The sequence below is a fragment of the Hylobates moloch genome, unplaced genomic scaffold (assembly GCF_009828535.3).
Source record: "Hylobates moloch isolate HMO894 unplaced genomic scaffold, HMol_V3 SCAFFOLD_13, whole genome shotgun sequence".
Lineage (NCBI taxonomy): Eukaryota > Metazoa > Chordata > Mammalia > Primates > Hylobatidae > Hylobates > Hylobates moloch.
In genome coordinates, this window is record NW_026652288.1 from 27,148,637 (window position 1) to 27,167,290 (window position 18,654).

The 18,654-nt window shown below is 49.5% G+C and overlaps 2 protein-coding genes across 14 annotated transcripts in view; one reads left to right on the forward strand and one right to left on the reverse strand.

Moving 5' to 3' along the window:
- Positions 1-21: 21 nt before the first annotated feature.
- On the forward strand, positions 22-2,983 carry KRTCAP3 (keratinocyte associated protein 3). Of its 4 annotated transcripts, none has more exons than XM_058426352.1 (6): positions 22-435; positions 515-574; positions 751-957; positions 1,075-1,209; positions 1,626-1,738; positions 2,943-2,983. In XM_058426352.1, exons 1-5 carry the CDS (start codon positions 277-279, stop codon positions 1,731-1,733), a joined length of 669 nt encoding a protein of 222 aa, XP_058282335.1. In that variant the 5' UTR covers positions 22-276; the 3' UTR covers positions 1,734-1,738; positions 2,943-2,983. The 4 variants fall into 4 exon arrangements, with proteins under 4 accessions (XP_058282335.1, XP_032028449.1, XP_032028450.1 ...); XM_032172558.2 differs by lacking the exon at positions 2,943-2,983 and adding an exon at positions 1,863-1,973; XM_032172559.2 differs by lacking the exon at positions 2,943-2,983 and adding an exon at positions 1,866-1,973.
- IFT172 (intraflagellar transport 172) overlaps positions 2,049-18,654 on the reverse strand; it is a 44,196-nt gene continuing 27,590 nt past the window's right edge. For 2 of the 10 annotated variants that reach the window (XM_058426343.1, XM_058426344.1), the window contains 28 exons: positions 18,087-18,164; positions 17,619-17,867; positions 17,365-17,443; positions 17,033-17,153; positions 16,702-16,846; positions 16,084-16,173; positions 15,430-15,527; positions 15,144-15,279; positions 14,942-15,058; positions 13,815-13,957; positions 11,875-11,968; positions 11,662-11,726; positions 11,290-11,470; positions 10,938-11,047; positions 10,693-10,822; positions 7,390-7,488; positions 7,083-7,192; positions 6,891-6,954; positions 6,688-6,774; positions 6,307-6,423; positions 5,199-5,309; positions 4,902-5,021; positions 3,932-4,027; positions 3,602-3,772; positions 3,418-3,516; positions 2,970-3,123; positions 2,691-2,782; positions 2,049-2,197 (listed from right to left, as the gene is read on the reverse strand). In XM_058426343.1, the coding sequence (XP_058282326.1) occupies positions 2,108-2,197; positions 2,691-2,782; positions 2,970-3,123; positions 3,418-3,516; positions 3,602-3,772; positions 3,932-4,027; positions 4,902-5,021; positions 5,199-5,309; positions 6,307-6,423; positions 6,688-6,774; positions 6,891-6,954; positions 7,083-7,192; positions 7,390-7,488; positions 10,693-10,822; positions 10,938-11,047; positions 11,290-11,470; positions 11,662-11,726; positions 11,875-11,968; positions 13,815-13,957; positions 14,942-15,058; positions 15,144-15,279; positions 15,430-15,527; positions 16,084-16,173; positions 16,702-16,846; positions 17,033-17,153; positions 17,365-17,443; positions 17,619-17,867; positions 18,087-18,164 (3,246 nt within the window). In that variant the 3' untranslated portion in view covers positions 2,049-2,107. Of the gene's footprint in view, positions 2,198-2,690; positions 2,783-2,969; positions 3,124-3,417; positions 3,517-3,601; positions 3,773-3,931; positions 4,028-4,901; positions 5,123-5,198; positions 5,350-6,306; positions 6,775-6,890; positions 6,955-7,082; positions 7,193-7,389; positions 7,489-10,692; positions 10,823-10,937; positions 11,048-11,289; positions 11,471-11,661; positions 11,727-11,874; positions 11,969-13,814; positions 13,958-14,941; positions 15,059-15,143; positions 15,280-15,429; positions 15,528-16,083; positions 16,174-16,701; positions 16,847-17,032; positions 17,154-17,364; positions 17,444-17,618; positions 17,868-18,086; positions 18,165-18,654 lie in introns of those variants that run through there. The other 8 variants (XM_032172551.2, XR_004251304.2, XM_032172553.2 and 5 more) reach the window with 8 other exon arrangements.

Below are 18,654 nucleotides of genomic sequence, written 5' to 3' on the forward strand. Positions count from 1 at the left end.
GGGGACCCGGGACGGAGGCGGGGCCCAGGTTGGGGCGGGGCCGGGCCCAGGTAGAGCGGCCCTGCGGCTGGCGGGGCGGACGGGATGAGGCGCTGCAGTCTCTGCGCTTTCGGTAACTTCCGGGCCCTGGCGTCTAGTCTCCTTCCCCTGGGGCCACCCTTGGCCCGTCCTACTGCCCGCGGTTAACCCACCGCAAGCCGCCTCTCCCCTCCCCGCCCGACTCAACCCTGCCCTCCCCCGTGCTTTGCAGACGCCGCCCGGGGGCCGCGGCGGCTGATGCGTGTGGGCCTCGCGCTGATCCTGGTGGGCCACGTGAACCTGCTGCTGGGGGCCGTGCTGCACGGCACTGTCCTGCGGCACGTGGCCAATCCCCGCGGCGCTGTCACGCCGGAGTACACCGTGGCCAATGTCATCTCCGTCGGTTCGGGGCTGCTGGTGAGCGCAGCAGGCGACCCGGGGCGGGGGCCGGGCGCCCGGAGAGCCCAGCAGGCCAAAGGCTTTGTGTCTTCCACAGAGCGTTTCCGTGGGACTTGTGGCCCTCCTGGCGTCCAGGAACCTTCTTCGCTCTCCACTGGTGAGAAAGGACTTCCTGGAGCTTTTAACGAGTAGGCTTGAGTCAGGGAAATGGGGGCTGACTGAGCTTGGTCTTTCAATAGATTGGAGGAGCCTCAAATAGAGAAACTGGGTGTCTAGTCACTGAGAGAGTTAGCCAGGCCCAGGCTGCTCACCCTGATCTCCTGTCCCTGCCAGCACTGGGCCCTGCTGGCACTAGCTCTGGTGAACCTGCTCTTGTCCGCTGCCTGCTCCCTGGGCCTCCTGCTTGCTGTGTCACTCACTGTGGCCAACGGTGGCCGCCGCCTTATTGCTGACTGCCACCCAGGACTGCTGGATCCTCTGGTACCACTGGATGAGGGGCCGGGACATATTGACTGCCCCTTTGACCCCACAAGAATCTATGTGAGCACATTCTCTTCCTTCTTGTGGTCTACAAAGCCTTGGTCCTGCCCTTTTAATTTCCCCTATTTGCTGCACTTGCCCTACTCCCTCCTACTCCCCATCCTTCTTGCTTTTCAGGATACAGCCTTGGCTCTCTGGATCCCTTGTTTGCTCATGTCTGCAGGGGAGGCTGCTCTATCTGGTTACTGCTGTGTGGCTGCATTCACTCTACGTGGAGTTGGGCCCTGCAGGAAGGACGGACTTCAGGGGCAGGTAAGGAAGGTGAACAGGAAGGGTTCATTCCACAGAGACTGGCTGTGTTGAAAAGATGCTGACCGGCCGGGTGCAGAGGCTCACACCTGTAATCCCAGCACTTTGGGAGGCTGAGGCAGGCGGATCACTTGAGGTCAGGAGTTTGAGACCAGCCTGGCCAACATGGTGAAACCTTGTCTCTACTAAAAATACAAAAAATTAGGTGGGGTGGCGGGTGCTTGTAATCCCAGCTACTTGGAAGGCTGAAGCAGGAGAATCGCTTGAACCCAGAAGGCGGAGGTTGCAGTGAGCCGAGATCGCGCCACTGCACTCCAGCCTGGGCGACAGAGCAAGGCTCCGCCACAAAAAACAAAACAAAAAAAAGATGCTGACCTATCATTCAGGGCGAGGGTGTCTAACTCCACCTTCTTCTGCAGCTAGAGGAAATGACAGAGCTTGAATCTCCTCAATGTAAAAGGCAGGAAAATGAGCAGCTACTGGATCAAAATCAAGAAATCCGGGCATCACAGAGAAGTTGGGTTTAGGACAGGTAATGGGCCTTGAGGGTAGTGGCCTGGGTAAGAGTGGGGGCAGGGAAGTGCTCTTAGAACTGGGTCTAGGTCTTGCCATACTGCTTTCCCCTCTGACCTGGGTTGGTTCTCCCCTCTGTCCAGCAGGTGCTGTTCCGAGACTCAGTCCTAAAGGGTTTTTTTCCCACTAAGCAAGGGGCCCTGACCTCAGGATGAGATAACAAATTGTAATAAAGTAACTTCTCTTTTCTTCTACTTGATTATGATTCCTTTTGGGGAAAAGGCACTGTGTGGTGTTGGGAGTGACTTTGATCAAAGAATACAGTGGTCTCAATTATTGATAAAACTTTAATGAGGGAGAGGCCTTAACTCTTCCTCAGCTCTACCGACTACTGAAAGGAAAAGCTGGTGCTGGGGAGCCCTCCACACCACTGACTGATGAATTTCAGCACGTCCTGGCACACTGGGCTGTGGGAGGTCTGTGAGCAAATGGAAGAACATGAGAGGAACTTGTTAGTACTGGAAATAGAAAATCAGCTCCATTGCAGGCTTCAGGGTCTGCATCTGCCTTCCTGTAATCCCACCCATCTTTCTAGTGTGTATGTGGGTTTTTTTGTTTGTTTGTTTTGAGACAAAGTCTTGCTTTGTTGCCCAGGCTGGAGTGCAGTGGCACAATCTCAGCTCACTGCAACCTCCGCCTCTCGGGTTTAAGCGATTCTCCTGCCTTAGCCTCCTGAGTAGCTGGGATTACAGGTGCACGCCACCACGCCCGGCTAATTTTTGTATTTTTAGTAGAGACGAGGTTTTAACCATGTCGGCCAGGCTGGTCTCAAACTCCTGACCTCAGGTGATCTGCCCGCCTTGGCCTCCCAAAGTGCTGGGATTACAGGTGTGAGCCACTGCACCCAGACTTGTTTTTTTTCTTTTTTAGTGCTGCCCTCTGCCTTCATTCTTCAAGTCCCCCTCTCTAACCTTGATAGCCGTAAGGAATTTATTCCAGTTGTCCTTGTTAGCAGCCTTCCCTGGCCGCTTAAATTCAATTTTGTTCCTCAGAATGGGGTATCCTGTGGAGGAAGAAAAAATGATGAACTGGGGTTTGAGAGAGATTGAGGGAAAAATGAGGAGCGGCCTGGGGAGTAGAAAGCATGGTCCTGTCTTTTGTACCCTTTACTGAATCGTAGTAAAATTAAGCGTATTGATCCTGCTGCTTTCCACCCACCACAGGATCTGGGGTGCTGTAGGCTTCTATACCTGTAATAAGGCAGGGCAGGGCTCGAACCCCAGTGCTCGCTGCCACTAGGGAGGCCTCATAGGCGCCACGCTCATCCCGAGGCAGAACCTGCTCCAGCCGCTGGTCCATGGAGACTGTAAGCACCCAGTCTCGAACCTCTTCTCTCTCAGCCTCCTGGAAAGGACAAGAGGGAATGGTAGCTTCACACAGGGCAGGGCAGGGCAAGTTAGGGTGGATGGGTGAGGAGGGGGTTTGCTAAGCCCTCATACTGTATACCAGCTTTTAGCCACAAATCCTCCTTGGATTGGGGGATGCAGTCACAGCCTTTTCTTTCTACTTTGCTTCTACTTTCACTGAAAGAACAGTGAGGGCTGAGGTCCTTCCAAAGATGGCAGCACAAAGATGTTCTCCCTCCTCAAGGCACTCACACTGGTGAGGCCTTCCCGTTTTCCAACCCTGTGCCCTTACCGGTACATGCTGCTTGGCTGGGAGTGGCACCTCAAAGGGAATGTCTGTATCCTGAAAATCAGAGTGGTCAAGGCCATCTAGAGTCCCTTCCTCGATTGCCTGCAATAGAGTGGGCAACCATGAGCTAGGCACAGCTTGCGACCGGCAAAAACCACCACCCTCGGGGCACAGCTTCCCTACTCACATTGGTCAGGTCCAAAAAGTGATTGAGGAAGATAAGTGCCATGTTCTCCCAGCCAACTGCCTGCAGCAGAGAAGAGTTGCAAATGGGAGTGAACAAGCTGGGTTTGAATGCTACTTCTCTGGGATCCAGATGCAAATGGGAGTGAGCAAGCTGGGCTTGAATGCTATTTCTCTGGGATCCAGGGAGAAAAATCCAGGAAGACATAGGAGGACTACATCCTCTGTAACATCAGCCCTACACTCAGCTTTCCTCTACCAGAGCAGAAGGGATATTCTATTTTCCAACCTTTGACTCCTCCCATCTGCCCCACCCTTCCTTGTCCCAGCTCACCTTGGCAGCAATGCCTGCTTCATAGAAGGCTTTGTCTACAGGTAGTAGCTGGGTGTGACGCAAGAGTGAAACAGAAAGCCTGGCAGCCACGGTTTCCTGGGATTAAAGTCAAAGCATTATGAATATGGCACTAAAGTGACTGAGCTACCAGACCAATGATCCTGTAAGGCAGCCACAGAACTAAAAAACAACAATTATTATTAAACTGCTCTGGATCTCAAGCTGTTCTGGGTCTTAGTTTTTTTTTTTCTTTTTTTTTTCTCTGAACAAGAGACCTGGGCCTAGGTTCAATTCTTTTTCTTTTTTTTTTTTTTTTGAGACAGAGTCTCACTCTGTCGCCCAGGCTGGAGTGCAGTGGCGCCATCTCAGCTCATTGCAACCTCTGCCTCCCAGATTCAAGCAATTCTCGTGCCTCAGCCTCCTGAGTAGCCAGGACTACAAGCGCACATTACCATGCCTGGCTAATTTTTATATTTTTAGTAGAGATGGGGTTTCACCATGTTGGCCAGGCTGGTCTCAAACTCCTGGCCTCAAGTGATCCACCCGCCTTGGCCTCCCAAAGTGCTGGGATTACAGGGGTGAGCCACCGCGCCCGGCCACCTAGATTGTTTCTGAGGTTCTTTCCACTTCTAGAATTCTATCATCCAAGTACATGAAATAAATATACAGTGAACAGTCAAAAATAAGCCCAGAATATGTGTACATTATAAGAGGTGAATAAAGAAATCATGCGATTTGGATGTTTAAACATAATGAGGCTGAGGCTGTGTGGGCACAGAGCCCTAAAAAGGTCAGAAGAAGAAAACCTCAGCAAGGGCTAAAGATTTGTTTAGGCAGAAGAGAAGCTGAAAGAGAGGTGAGGAGATTCAAGAGCCCAAGCTGAAGAATCCAGAACGTGAATCAATTCAGCTTTATACATTTGCAGATGAGCCCTTCTGACTGAGTGCTCCTCCACCCCCGTACATCTCACCAGCTGTTTGACGCTCTGGGCTGCAGAGCGCGTGGCATAGTAATGAGCGATCAGCAGCATTGTCTTGAACTCCTCATGGGCTGGAGAGTTTGCCTCACTGGACTTCACCAGGTTTTCACACTAGAGGAGGGAGACAGCACAGCCTGGCTCAGGGGTCAGAGGAGTGCCAGGGCCATAGAGTGGTCTCTGATGGCCACCTGTCAGAGGAAGGTAAAATACATCTGGGAATAAAGGTTTATGTGCATGAAAGAAGAGATGAGGACAAGGACAGACAAAGCAGCCCTTTCACTTCCTCACCAGGTTGAAGAGGACATCTCGAAGATCAGCCCAGCTATGGTAGGCCTCGGCACAGTTGGTTCCAGGAGAGCTCACCATGTCAGTGAAGATCCTTTTGTAGATATTGAAGTTCTAGAGGTAGAGGGAAGAAGGGCATCTGAGAAGGGCACAGCTAGAAGAGAAAGTAAGTGGAAGTGAGGCCAAAGGGAGGAGAAATAGGCTTTGTGTGTAGAAATGGGTATGTGTGTGTGTGCAAGGGCTGGGGGACAGTGGCAGATTTTTATTTATTTTTTAAATTTTATTTATTTATTTATTTATTTTTGAGACAGAGTCTTGCTCTGTTGCCCAGGCTGGAGTGCAGTGGCGTGATCTCGGCTCACTGCAAGCTCTGCCTCCCAGGTTCACGCCATTCTCCTGCCTCAGCCTCCCGAGTAGCCGGGACTACAGGTGCCTGCCACCGTGCCCAGCTAACTTTTTATATTTTTAGTAGAGACGGGGTTTCACCGTGTTAGCCACGATGGTCTTGATCTCCTGACCTCGTGATCTGCCCGCCTCGGCCTCCCAAAGTGTTGGGATTACAGGCATGAGCCACCGTGCCCGGCCGACAGTGGCAGATTATTAAGTGCTGATTATTTTTAATGAAGTGAATTATTTTTAAGTGCTGATTATTTTTGATAAAGAGAAAAGAGGAAGAAATAACTTTCTTAGCTGGTGCTGTGTGAGTGTGGGCAACTGTACAAATGTAAATGCAGAGTCACAACATTAATGGGCTGTGACTCTCAGATCAGGGAGCAGTGTTCATTCTCTGGAGGAAGTCAATAAAGGCCCTAGAGGTGTGTGCAGGATTTATCTCTGAAAGACAGGTGCTTGTGTATTTGCTAACAGCATGGGGAGCTCCACGGGTGTTTCTTCGAACAGAAGTCGGAAGTTTCTGCAAACCTCCCCATGCGCTTAGCAAATACACAGCCTCCAGAGAGGCTGTACATTTCTGGAGATGTGTGGGGGGCTCTGGGCATGATGTTCTCTAAGGATAGAATCCTCTGAGAAGATAGTTCCTGAGGAGATAGGTGGTTCTAGAGGAGAAAGAGTTTCCTTGTGGAAACATTCAACCCAAGGAGAAGGCTGGTACCTGTGGGTTAGCAGGGGCTCCGTGCTGTACATACAGGGCCAATGCCTGGGCAGAACTACCCTCCCGGATCAAGTGAGTTGCATACAAAGCCACGTACTTGTGCAGAATCTTGTAGTTCTGTACAGGGGTGGAGGAAAAGCATGAGTGAGGTTCGGATCAGCAAGACCAAGCAGTGAGGTGACTTGAGGCCACGTATTTGTTGAGGGGACAAAGGGTGTATGCAAACCTCTGACCCCAGTTTCAGACTGAGCTTCTCTGATGTCCATTAGAAATCTTTGGGCTTTGGGTTTTTGTGGAGGTGTAGGAGAGATGCATCTTTGAGGCAGGTGGGGAATCAAGGGAAAATGTAAAGAAAACCTGGGAATGGGAAGAGAGCAGTACCTGCTTGGTAGCTGTTTCAATGCACTTGTGCCACTGGCCCTGCTCCACATACAGGTCCAAAGCAGCTATCACATCCACACCCACCAGCTGGGTCAATGGAAGACAGAGTTACAAGAGAAAAGAGATGACATGAGGCAAAGAAGAGGGAGAGAATCTTGAGTCTCTCCCTGCATTCTGCCTCCTGCTAACTCTGCAAGTCTCACCGAGTCCACTTTGCCCTGGTTCTTGAGGAACTCTTTATAATGCTGGTCCACATAGTCTTCATACCTGTGAAGATGTTCAGAGAGCTCCATCTTCATGTTCCAGAATACCAACCCTCCCCGTAAGACTTTCTCCCAGTCTTTACAAAAGGAAGTAAAAGAGAATTTCCCAGTAAGAAGGGGTTACAAGCTTACCTGGGATCTAACTCCTTAGCTACACGCTTCGCCTTGTTCCACTCCTCACCCTCGATGAAAGCATCGATTGCTTCCTTGACAAGGTCCAGATTCAGATAGAGCTCTGCAGCCTGCACAATGGGAAATCAGCAGGGAGACTTTCTCCTCGCTCCCAGTCTTCCCGCTGTGAGGTCTCCCATCTGTTTCCCCAGGACTGCAAGCCATGCCCACCAGGAGGCCCACCTCACACACCTTCCTGGGTATAGATGTCACCCTTGCACCCATCTCTGTGAAATCTATTTCTGTTCCATCTCAGCATCCTACTTACTGCACTGTGCTTTCCAATTCCAATCAACTGGGGTCCTACAGCCAGAACGACTTCCATATTACGTTGGGGAGGCAGAAACTTGATGGAGAGTTCAGCTGCCTGAGTGGTTGAACAGAAGATGGAAATGGGTAGGAGAGACAAATAAATGCTGAGTTCTTAGCCTGATCCATTTCATACATTTTTCTCCTCCAGATGCCAACTTTTTCTCTTACTCTCCCCTTCAACCCCACCCTCCTGGGCAAAGCCTGGCTCATGGTCCATTAGATCCTTTGATTAGCCATCAGTGGACCTATCTTTCCTTTCAGTTCATTAACTCTTTCAGATACTTCTTGCGCTGCCTGAGGTCACTGCATTTGAACCTTCCACCTTTGACAAAATCATTTTCAAGGTCTTTGTCATAAGTAAAATCTTCGTAGCAGAGTACAGAGAAAGGACTTCTAAAATGAGGAGTCCAGGGCATTCTGTAACTATTTGTGTTGGGCTTTTATGAGCTTGTTTCTTCATTCACACACACTGGATTTTGAAGGCTTAGTATAAAAAAAGAATGGAAAATATCTAAATAATGTGTGTGAGTACATGTTGCAATGGTAGTATTTTATTTAATTTTTTGAGACAGAGTCTTGCTATGTCGCCCAGGCTGGAGTGCAGTGGCACAATATCAGCTCACTGCAACCTCTCCCTCCCAGGTTCAAGCAGTTCTCTTGTCTTGGCCTCCTGAGTAGCTGGGATTACAGGCACCCACCACCATGCCCGGCTAATTTTTGTATTTTTAGTAGAGACAGGGTTTCACCATGTTGGCCAGGCTGGTCTCAAACTCCTGACCTCAAGTGATCTGCCCACCTTGGCCTCCCAAAGTTCTAGGATTACAGGCATGAACCACTGCGCCCAGATGAAATGGTGGTATTTTAGATATATTGTATTAAATAAAATATATTACAATTATTTTCACCTGTTTCTTTTTACTCTTTTTAAATGTGGCTACTAGAAAATTTAAATGATATGCATGGCTTACATTTGTGGCCTGCATTATATTTCTAGTGACAGTGCTGGTATAGATGGTCTTGATGATACCTTTCAACACTTAACACTCAGAAATTCTACAAACCCAAATGTTCAATGAGATCACTCTGTTTCCATTATGATGCTGACATCCTCACCAGATTTCAATTTCCACACAATCCAATTTCGCTGTAGTTTATGCTAATCCCCTCTGGTCTTTCCCTCACCTGTTCTTGCCTCCCTTTCTTACTGCCAAGCCCTTCAAAGCTTAATCTGCCCTGTCCGCATCAGGAAGCCATTTTCTGACTAATCTGAAAAAGGTACAGTCATGCCGTGCTCCCAAGTTACATATATCAGATGCTTATTCAATACTGCTGATTAAAATCTGCTAGAACCTCAAAACCAAACATCAGCCCCTCTTTCTACTTCTCTCCCTCTAACTTCTAGGGGTTATTGAGCTTTAAGACCTCAAAAGGCCGGGCACAGTGGCTCACGCCTATAATCCCAGCACTTTGGGAGGCCAAGGCTTGTGGATCATGAGGTCAGGAGATGGAGACCATCCTGGCTAACACGGTGAAACCCCATCTCTACTAAAAAAATACAAAAAAATTAGCCGGGCATGGTGGTGGGCGCCTGTAGTCCCAGCTACTCAGGAGGCTGTGGCAGGAGAATGGCCTGAACCCGGGAGGCAGAGCTTGCAGTGAGCCCCGATCGCACCACTGCACTTCAGCCTGGGCGACAGAGCAAGGCTCTGTCTCAAAAAACAAATAAAACAAACAAACAAACAAAAAAACCTCAAACCTAAGGGAAATTTTGCAGGGGCATCACCATATGAATATGTCATTTAGAGGGCCAATCTCACCCTCCCATGACCCCCACCTACATTTCACTGTATCTAAGGTGCATCATTTAAACTATACCTGCATCCCAATTTTAAATATATTAAAATATAATTATATATATATGTGATTGTTAACTTTATGTATCAATTTGGGCTACAGGGTATCTGGGTATTTGGTCAAACATTATTCTGGATGTTTCTGTAAGTGTTTTTGGATGAGGTTAACATTTAAATTGGTAGACTGAGTAAAGCAAATTGCCCTCTCTACTGTTGGATAGACCTCATCCAATCATTTCAAGGCATGAACAGAACATAAAGGCTGGCCTCTTTCCCAAGTTAGAGAGAATTCTTCCTGTTTGACTGCCTTTAAACTGGGACACTGGCTTTTTCCTGCCTTCAGATTTGAACTGAAACATCAGCTCTTCTTGGGTCTCAAGCTTGCTGGCCTTCAAACAAGAACTACACCATCAGTTCTCCTGGGTTTTCACTTTGCCAGCTCACCTGCAGATCTTGGGCCTTGTCTAACTCCATAACTGCATGAGCCAAATCCTTTTAATAAATCTCTTTATATACATGTACACACATATACCTACAGTCATGCATTGTCTAATGATGGGTATGTTCTGAGAAATGTGTCCTTAGGGGATTTCATCGTTATGTAAACATCATAGCACAAACCTAGATGGTATAGTCTACTATACACCTAGGTAGACGTTGGGTAGACCTTATTGCTCCTAGGCCACAAACCTGTACAGCACATGTCTGTACTGACTACTATAGGCAACCATAACACAATGGTAAGTATTTGTGTACTGAATCCACCCACCTCGGCTTCCCAAAGTGCTAGAATTATAGGCGTGAGCCACCATGCCCACCCATGTGGTCTACTGTTGACCAAAACGTTGTCATATGGCATATGACTGTATGTATCCCGTTGGTTTCTCCAATACAGTATGTCTTATTATTTGTGACACATACTGGCCTGGCTTAATTTGCTGGAGGCTTCTTTTCAGGAAATGTTGGGTGGGGGAGGCGGAGCCCATGCTTTTTTCATGTTCCCTGTCTGGCCAGTTCCTGTGCCTGGAGTTGCCCTTCCAGCTCCTGTCCAAGTTCTCCCTCCTTCTTCACAGAGCCTTCCTGACCCCTCTAGCCCACAGAGATCTCACTGTTCTCTGAACTCTACTTTAAATCATGCACTTTATTCTTTACTCAGATATGATAGTAATTGAGCCATTTATTGGTTTAATTCCCCTAACTTTTGGCTGTCAGGGCTCTGTCTTATATCCGCTTTTACAGCTTTCAGAGGTTCTGGCTCTATCATCCAGCAGGCACTCCATAGATTCCTGCTACCTGATTGAAAAGAAAAAGACACAAGAGGAAAGAGCTGCAGATGTGAGAAGCAGAGCTGAGTGTGAATAGAGACCTAGGGAGAAGGAGGGCCAGAAAGGGCCTGCTGCCCTCACCTTCATCCAGCACTTCTCCGCCAGGCCGCTATTTCCAGAGTCTCGCACTTTGAGGTAGCAGTCCACGGCACGGCTGTACTCTCCAGCCTGCTCCCAGTGTCGAGCTTGTTCCACAAGTCCCTCCACACCCCTGTGGAGATGAGAGCGCTGGGACTTGGATGGTAGGGGGGCAGCGTGCTCTATCCTGTGCACGCCTCATGACCCTCCCAGCCCTGCCAATGCTGCCTGGACCTCTGGCCTCATACCTGGCCCCTTTCTTAGTAGCTTCCCGCTCATATTCTTCCTGCAGAGCCTCCAGCTGGCTGGGCACATAGTCCTTGCAGATCCGCAGAGCGTCACTCCATAATCCAGCCTCCTGCTCAGATTTCCAGGTATCAAGAGGGCAGAGGCAGGCCTGACAGCTTCCCACTGCCACACAGGTGCTCTGGCCCACAGACTCCTGGGTCCTTGGACCTCTCTTCTCCTCCTCTTTCCTGTCTTTCCCACTCCCCAATAATAACCTCCCTGATCTTTCTTCATACCAGGGGTCAGTGTGGCTCTCTGTGGGCTCTTAGAACCTCTCCCCCTCCCCTCATGGCCCTGCATCCAGTGCCCCACCTTATAATAATTGAGGGCCAGGCCTGGTCTCTGGGCCCGGAGCAGCAGCCCTTCTGCTTTCTGAAAGTCCTTCTCCTCCAAGGCCCCCCGGGCCTGTCCCACAAGCACCTCGGCGACACTGTCAGGGTCGTGAGCCTCAGCCACACGCTGAGCTGCCTCCCAATCCTGGTTATGGACAAACCTGCCTCCAGGTGGGGACAGAGGAGAGACTGAGTATAGGACTGAGGCCCCAATAGTGGGAGACAAACAGCCATGTCACTGAGGGGTGTAACACTGATTTGTTCTAGGTTTGAATGAAGGTCAAGATAATCATGAAAGATCCTGGGACTGTGATTGGAGAAACAGTATTAAGGAATGTATGGGGTAACTCACATGAGGACTGCCTCCTTGGGTTTACCAGCTCTGATGAATTCAGCTTCAGCCTCTTCGAATTTACCCTACAGGGAAAGAAAGGCAGCCGTGCGTGATGAGAAGGAGACTGGCATCACAGGCAGGCATGAGACTGGGGGTCTGCACACCCAGCAGCAGTGCACTAGGGGATGGAATAAGAGGGCTCTATGGTCGAGGTCCAAATCACACCCATACCTCATCCTCCAGGAACATAGCGTATTTGAGATGAACCTCGGGGGTTTTGTGCTTGAGGGCCAGCCGAGAGAGTTCAAACGCAAATTCAAAGGAGCTGAAACAGAAAGTGCAGATAAAGTTTTCTTACTTCATGCTTCCCTTCATAAAAGGAACAAGACAAGACAAAACAGAGAAAGGACAGAGTTGAGGGGAGAAAAAGTGACAGATTTAAGGATAACAGATATGAAGTGACAGAAAAGCGTGGAGAGATAAAAAGGAAGACAGGCAGGCAGCCCTGTGAAGACCACGTCACTGTCAGCGTGGATGAAGAGACGTCTGGAAAAGCCTATGCCTTCCCTGAGGCCAGCTGCTCCTGAGGAATTAATTTGGGCCTGCGAAGGTGAAGGGAGGAGTGAGCCTCGCAGACCTATGCTGACAGGGCTAGGAGGGATCCTGGTGCTCACCACCTCTTCCTGAGCCCCAGCTACATTAGCAGAAACACAGTCTCTCTAAAAAATGAGCAAGACCACCCTCAGCATCGGACTGCACGATTGGCACTGATAACAGTAGCTTGAGAACACTTTGCTCTTTTGGCTATCTTTCTGCGCTGCCGCAATGGTGCGCATGAATGTCCCGGCTGATGCGCTCAAGAGCATCAACAATGCCAGAAAGAGAGGCAAACGCCAGGTCCTTATTAGGCTGTGCTCCAAAGTCATCGTCTGGTTTCTAATTGTGATGCTGAAGTATGGTAAATTGGCGATTTTGAAATCATTGATGATCACAGCTAGGAAAATTGCTGTGAACCTCACAGGCAGGCTAAACAAGTGTAGAGTGATCAGCCCCAGATTTGATGTGCAACTCAGAGAAAAATGGCAGAATAGGCTGGGCGCAGTGGCTCACGCCTGTAATACCAGCACTTTGGGAGGCCGAGGCGGGCGGATCACAAGGTCAGGAGATCGAGACTAGCCTGGCTAACAGAGTGAAATCCTGTCTCTACTAAAAAAATACAAAAAAATTAGCCAGGCGTGGTGGCGGGCGCCTGTAGTCCCAGCTACTTGGGAGGCTGGGGCAGGAGAATGGCTTGAACCCGGGAGGCGGAGCTTGCAGTGAGCCAAGTTTGCGCCACTGCACTCCAGCCTGGGCAACAGAGCGAGACTCTATCTCAGAAAAAAAACAAAAAAGAAAAGTGGCAGAATAATCTGCTCCCATCCTGCCAGTTTGGTTTTATTGTACTGACAACCTTAGCTGGCATCATGGACCATGAAGAAGCAAGACAACAACACATAGGAGGGAAAATCCTGGGATTCTTTTTCTAGAGATGTAATACATATTTACAAATAAAATGCCTCACAGACTCTGGTGCTTCCAAAAAAAAAGAAAAGTTCGGCCGGGCACAGTGGCGCACGCCTGTAATCTCAGCACTTTGGGAGGCCAAGGTGGGCAGATCACGAGGTCAAGAGATCAAGACCATCCTGGCCAACATGGTGAAACCCCATCCCTACTAAAAATACAAAAATTAGATGGGCATGGTGGTGCATGCCTGTAGTCCTAGCTACTTGGGTGGCTGAGGCAGGAGAATCATTTGAACCAGGAGGTGGAGGTTGCAGTGAGCCGATATCGTGCCACTGCACTCCAGCCTGGCGACAGAACGAGACTGTCTCAAAAAAAAAAAAGTTCACTCTGCATTTGACAGAATCACACTTCCATTACCCAGGAGTAAGTTATTGGTTTAGTGCAGTCTGCAGTCCTAGCTTTACAATCTGTTTCCTCTCCACCTGTCTTAGAACAGCCAAAGGTTAAACACTGTTCTGAGCCCCTAGGGAACAGAAGCAGTTAATTTATTCATGCCACTCTATCATATCCTTCCGAGGATCTTTCTTTCAGTTATACATCAATTTTCTTTCTCTAGATAGTGGCTCTGGCTGGGATGGGGCCCGTGGAGAGAAAGCCTGGGGCCTCACCGAGTGTTTGCAGCGTGGTCAACAGCAGCTTCCAGGAGTCCCAGCTTGTTAAGCAGTCTAACTGCAGCCTCTCCACCCAGGCTCTTTGCCCACAGATAGGCCACGTGTTTGTGGGCATTAGCCCCTCCTTGAGTTCTGGCCACCTGTAAAGCAAAGTCACTCAATAATCCTCCAATACAAAGCTTCTCCCTTCTCATCTCTGACCTCGGCTTTGACAAGGATTCAGTAACTGTTCTAAATTGAACAGGAAGAGGCTGGGTGTGGTGGCTCATACCTATAATCCCAGCATTTTGGGAGGCCGAGGCAAGAGGATAACTTGAGGTCAGGAGTTCGAGACCAGCCTGGCCAACATAGTGAAACCCCATCTCTACTAAAAATACAAAAATTAGCTGGGCACGGTGGTGAGTGCCTGTAATCCCAGCTACTTGGGAGTCTGAGGCAGAAAAATTGCGTGAACCTGGGAGGTGGAGGTTGCAGTGAGCCAAGACTGTGCCACTGCACTTCAGCCTGGGTGACAGAGCGAGACTCTGTCTCAAAAAATAAAATAAAATAAAAAGTTAACAAGAAGGGGGCTAAATTTCAGGGTTTCTTAACTTAGGTTAAAGTACTTAGGGTCCAAGATAGGCTTCACCTGGTCCACAGACCCTTAAAATTATAAGTGAAATTTTCTGTATACAGATGTGGACATGGTTCTGGCAAGAGAGACTCTGATCTTCACTACACTTTTAAAGATGCTCTGACCAATTGTGAATTAGTCACTTAAAGTGGGAAAGAAGGGCTGGGCAAAGTGGCTCATAGCTGTAATCCCAACACTCTGGGGGGCCAAGGCAGGTGGATCGCTTGAGCCCAGGAGTTCAAGACCAGCTTGGGCAACATGGTGAAAACTTGTCTCTACAAAAAAATTAAAAAATTAGCCAGCTGTGGTGGTGTGCACCTGTAGTCCAGCTACTCAGGAGGTTGAGGTGGGAGGATCGAGTGCTTAAGCCCAGGAGGTCAAGGCTGCAGTGAGCCATAATTGCATCACTGCACTCCAGCCTGGGTGACAGAGTGAGACCCTTTCTGAAAAAAAGGAAAAAACGTGGAAAAGAAGGATGGATGTATCCCTCACCATGGCCTGAACTCCTTACCCGGTAGGCCTCTTCCCAAAGCCCACTGGCCCGGTACATGTTCACTGTTGCCTTCCATTCCTGGGCCTCGAGGTAGTGGTACTCGGCCTCCTGTAGTCGGCCTTCAGCCTCCAGCTCCTGCAGGAAGGTGAGTTAGGATGGAGAGATGGGGAGATGGAGCCTGGTTGGGGAAGAGATAGGGAGAGCCAGGAGAAGGGCTCACCTTGCCCAGATGTAGGTGTGTATCACTGAGGAGATCTGGATGGTGCTTCCCTACCAGGCGGATCATGTCATCATACAACTTGTGCTTTTTGTACATGGTGATGGCAAGATCAGCCTCTTGTACTGTCACATATAGCCTGGGGAAGGGAGATACATCTGGGGCCTCCTAGACCTGATCCCTGCTGTCACTGCCTTCTGGGCAGAGGGTACACATCCTCAGGCCCCATCCCTCCTCCCAGCCTTGAAATCTCATCTCCCTCTACACCTCCTCTGAGGCCACGGCTCACCTTTCAGCCTCACGGTACTTGCCCTGCTTCTCCATTTCCTGGGCCTTAGTGATGTATAGCACTGACACATCTTCTGGTCTCATGCATTTCATTGCCAGCTGTGGAGGCACAGAGACAAGGCAGCCTCAGGTCCAATTCCCCAGGGAAGCAGGGCTTCAAGGAAACCTGCTTGTTCAGAAACTCTGAACTCTCCCAACAATCACAGGAGTTTGGTTATTGCCACTGTACTAGTGAGGTTGGGGAATTCCAAGTCCGTAAGAAGCAGGGGAAGAACTATATTCTGCTAAGGTGGGAGGGTCTGCGATGCCTTGTGCTGGGGCATACACTCCCATTACCACTGTAACCACTGGACTCTGAAGTGTAGGGGTGAGAACAAAGTCATCAATGTGACCAGAGGCGTCAGGAGTGGTAGTTCAGATTCCCCAGCTCCCAAGCCCATCTGCTCCTTCAGAATGATAGATAGGTCTGGAAACAAGGGCCTCTCTTCATCCCTTCCTTTCCCTATGGCTAGGGATCAAAGTGGCTCAGACTGTTTTTTGGTACTCTTTGTCAGCTTTCAGGGAGCCAAGTGAAGAGGAGAAACAGAGACTGAGGAATGAGGCCACACTGCCACTAAGGCAGAGTTCTCTTATCATGAACTCCACCCATCCCTACCTTGTGGGCTTGTTCCCAACGGCCAGCCTGGGTGTACATGTCTACGGCATCTTTTGTCCGGTCTCCCTTGGTATAGAGCTCCTCAGCAATCTGTAGTTGATGGGAGGTAGATACAAAAGGTCAGAGCAACAGACTTAAAGCAGCTTGAACGAGGAAAGAACAAACCTTGGCTGGGATGTTGAAGAGCCTACGATATGACCTTGTAATAACAGAGAAGAAAAGATGAGTATGGGTGTCTCATACATTCTACCATTTAAAAAGAAAGACCAGCCCCAAACAGTACGAGGACAATACAGTAGAATCCAAAGGGCCTCACATTTCTGCAGTGCAAAGCAATTTTATATCGTAACTATGTTAGCGTTATTCATGAAGAATCACTCATGCTGGCTGGAACATAGCTAGAGACTCACTTTATATATCTGGGGTGAAGGGAGGTATCTATGTCACACTGGAATGAAATTGGGAAAGTAAACTGTTCTCTTCCCCTTCAAGGTGATGATGCCGTTTGGAGCCCAGAAAGAAGGATCTGGTGAGCTTGCCTCCACTTCCTGTTTTGGGTTCTCCCATTGTTATCCTCTACTGCATCGCCTCGTACTGCGGAAAGGGACTCTTCCTCACCTCATACTCCTGCAGGGATGCATAGTGTTGGGCCACGAGAGGATAGTATTTGGATGCAGTGTTCCGGTCCTGTAGATCTAATATATAAATTGCCTTCTTCCACTGGCGGGCACCCAGGGCAGCCTCAATTGCCTTAATGGAGCACCTGGCAAAGTTGGGAAAGATATAAATATGTAGGATGAAAGATGAAAATGAATGGAGGTAAAAGGACCCCTTAAGCACACTTCAACCTACATTTTGAGATCTCTTCTTTTAGGCCTTGGTGTCCTTACTTGCTCCACTGCCCCTCACTTCACACCTAAATCTCCTTTACATTCCCATACTCCCATACCTGGCTTCGATGTAGTGATTAATGGCTGCATCAAGCTGCTTCTGCTGCACCAGGTGGTCCCCCCATGCCTCTTCTAGTTTCACCACCTCCACTGGGAAAGCCAATCGAGCCAGCTCTACCGCTGCCAGGGATAGAAAAGGTGCTCAGCCCAGATTTTCAGGGATGGGCCTCAAGAAAAAGGTAGGACAGGGAGATGAAGCATGGAGAATAGGTAAGAAGGGGAGGAATGGAGAACTGGAGCCAGGCATCCTGAACACACGCACCAAGAGGTGCCAGGGAACCGGATGGGCAAGAGTCCACACAGTAAAGGATGGCTTATAGGTGGCTAGTACCTTTCATGAATGCGTTGCCTTTACAGTAGCACTCCAGGGCCTTCTGTGGATTGTGAATCTTCTCAAAGAGATCACCTGCCTGTTAACACATACCACATTACTATGATACCCCTACAACACAAAGAACTAAGTATTAGCTCCGAAAACAAGGGAACACCAGCAGTCAGGAAGCGCTCTGTACCCCAAGACTCCTCTGGATGAGGGAAGGGTCCTGAGCTCTGGAGATAAGGGCCAGGAAAAGGAAGCCAGCATACCCTTTCGTAGAGTTCCCCCTTGATAAGGGCTGCAGTGATGTCTTCTACCAGCTCTGTGTTGGCTAGCAGTTCCTCTCGGGTCAGCACCAGCCGAGCAGCTTTGGCAGGGAGCCCAGCTTTGAGGTAGAGGCTGATGGCTGCTAGCCCATCCCCTTGGCTCTCCTGTAGTTCACCTGCTCGCTCCTCTTGGTGTGTGTCCATCAGCCACTGGTAGTAACTACGACGTAGCTTCTCCAGGTCTGGGTGCCCCTGGACACGCACAGAGGACAACTAGGAGTCACATCCCCCTTCCTACCCTTCTGTCTATAACAAGGGGAATCCTCCTGGATCAGCAGTATCCTAACTCCTCACCACATCAAGTCCAAGCCCCAACCCTGTTCTGGTTTCTATGGCCTCCTTGACAAAAAGAGGTTTTTGAAATTGGCAGAACCAAATTCTGAACAACTGTGGAGAACAAAAAACAGGTACCTTGGCTTCAGCCACAGCGATACACTCATCCCAACGGTGTAGCTCCAGGTACATGCCCATGGCCTCCTCCACAGTGTTCTAGGGGAAACAGGCAGAGCAGAGAGGGACGCCAGAAAGATATGAGGATCAGAAAGCAGCAAGCTCTCCTCAGCCTGGCTAAGATGCCAGCCCATGAGGACCAAAAGCCTTACCTTTTAACTACTATACCAGCAGAAATATTGGGAAACTAAAAGAAGCTTAAGCTTCAGGGCTCCTTATTTGCACGGGCCTTTTGAGATGGAGTCTCACTCTGTTGCTGAGGCTGAAGTGCAGTGGTGCGATCTCGGGCTCACTGCAACCTCTGCTTCCTTGGCTCAAGCGATTCTCCCACCTCGGCCTCCCGAGTAGCTGGGATTACAGGCGTGTGCCACCATGCCTGGCTAATTTTTTGTATTTTTAGTAGAGACGGGGTTTCACCATGTTGGCCAGGCTGGTCTTGAACTCCTGACCTCATGTGATCCACCTGCCTCAGCCTCCCAAAGTGCTGGGATTACTGGCATGAGCCACCACGCCTGGCCTAAGGCAACTG

Bases quoted from the DNA above. Each gene is read 5' to 3' on its own strand.
- KRTCAP3 (XM_058426352.1), top strand. From the start codon at position 277: ATGCGTGTGGGCCTCGCGCTGATCCTGGTGGGCCACGTGAACCTGCTG. The intron at 575-750 runs GTGAGAAAGGAC...TGTCCCTGCCAG, and splicing joins ACCTTCTTCGCTCTCCACTG to CACTGGGCCCTGCTGGCACT. The intron at 1,210-1,625 runs GTAAGGAAGGTG...CTTCTTCTGCAG, and splicing joins AGGACGGACTTCAGGGGCAG to CTAGAGGAAATGACAGAGCT.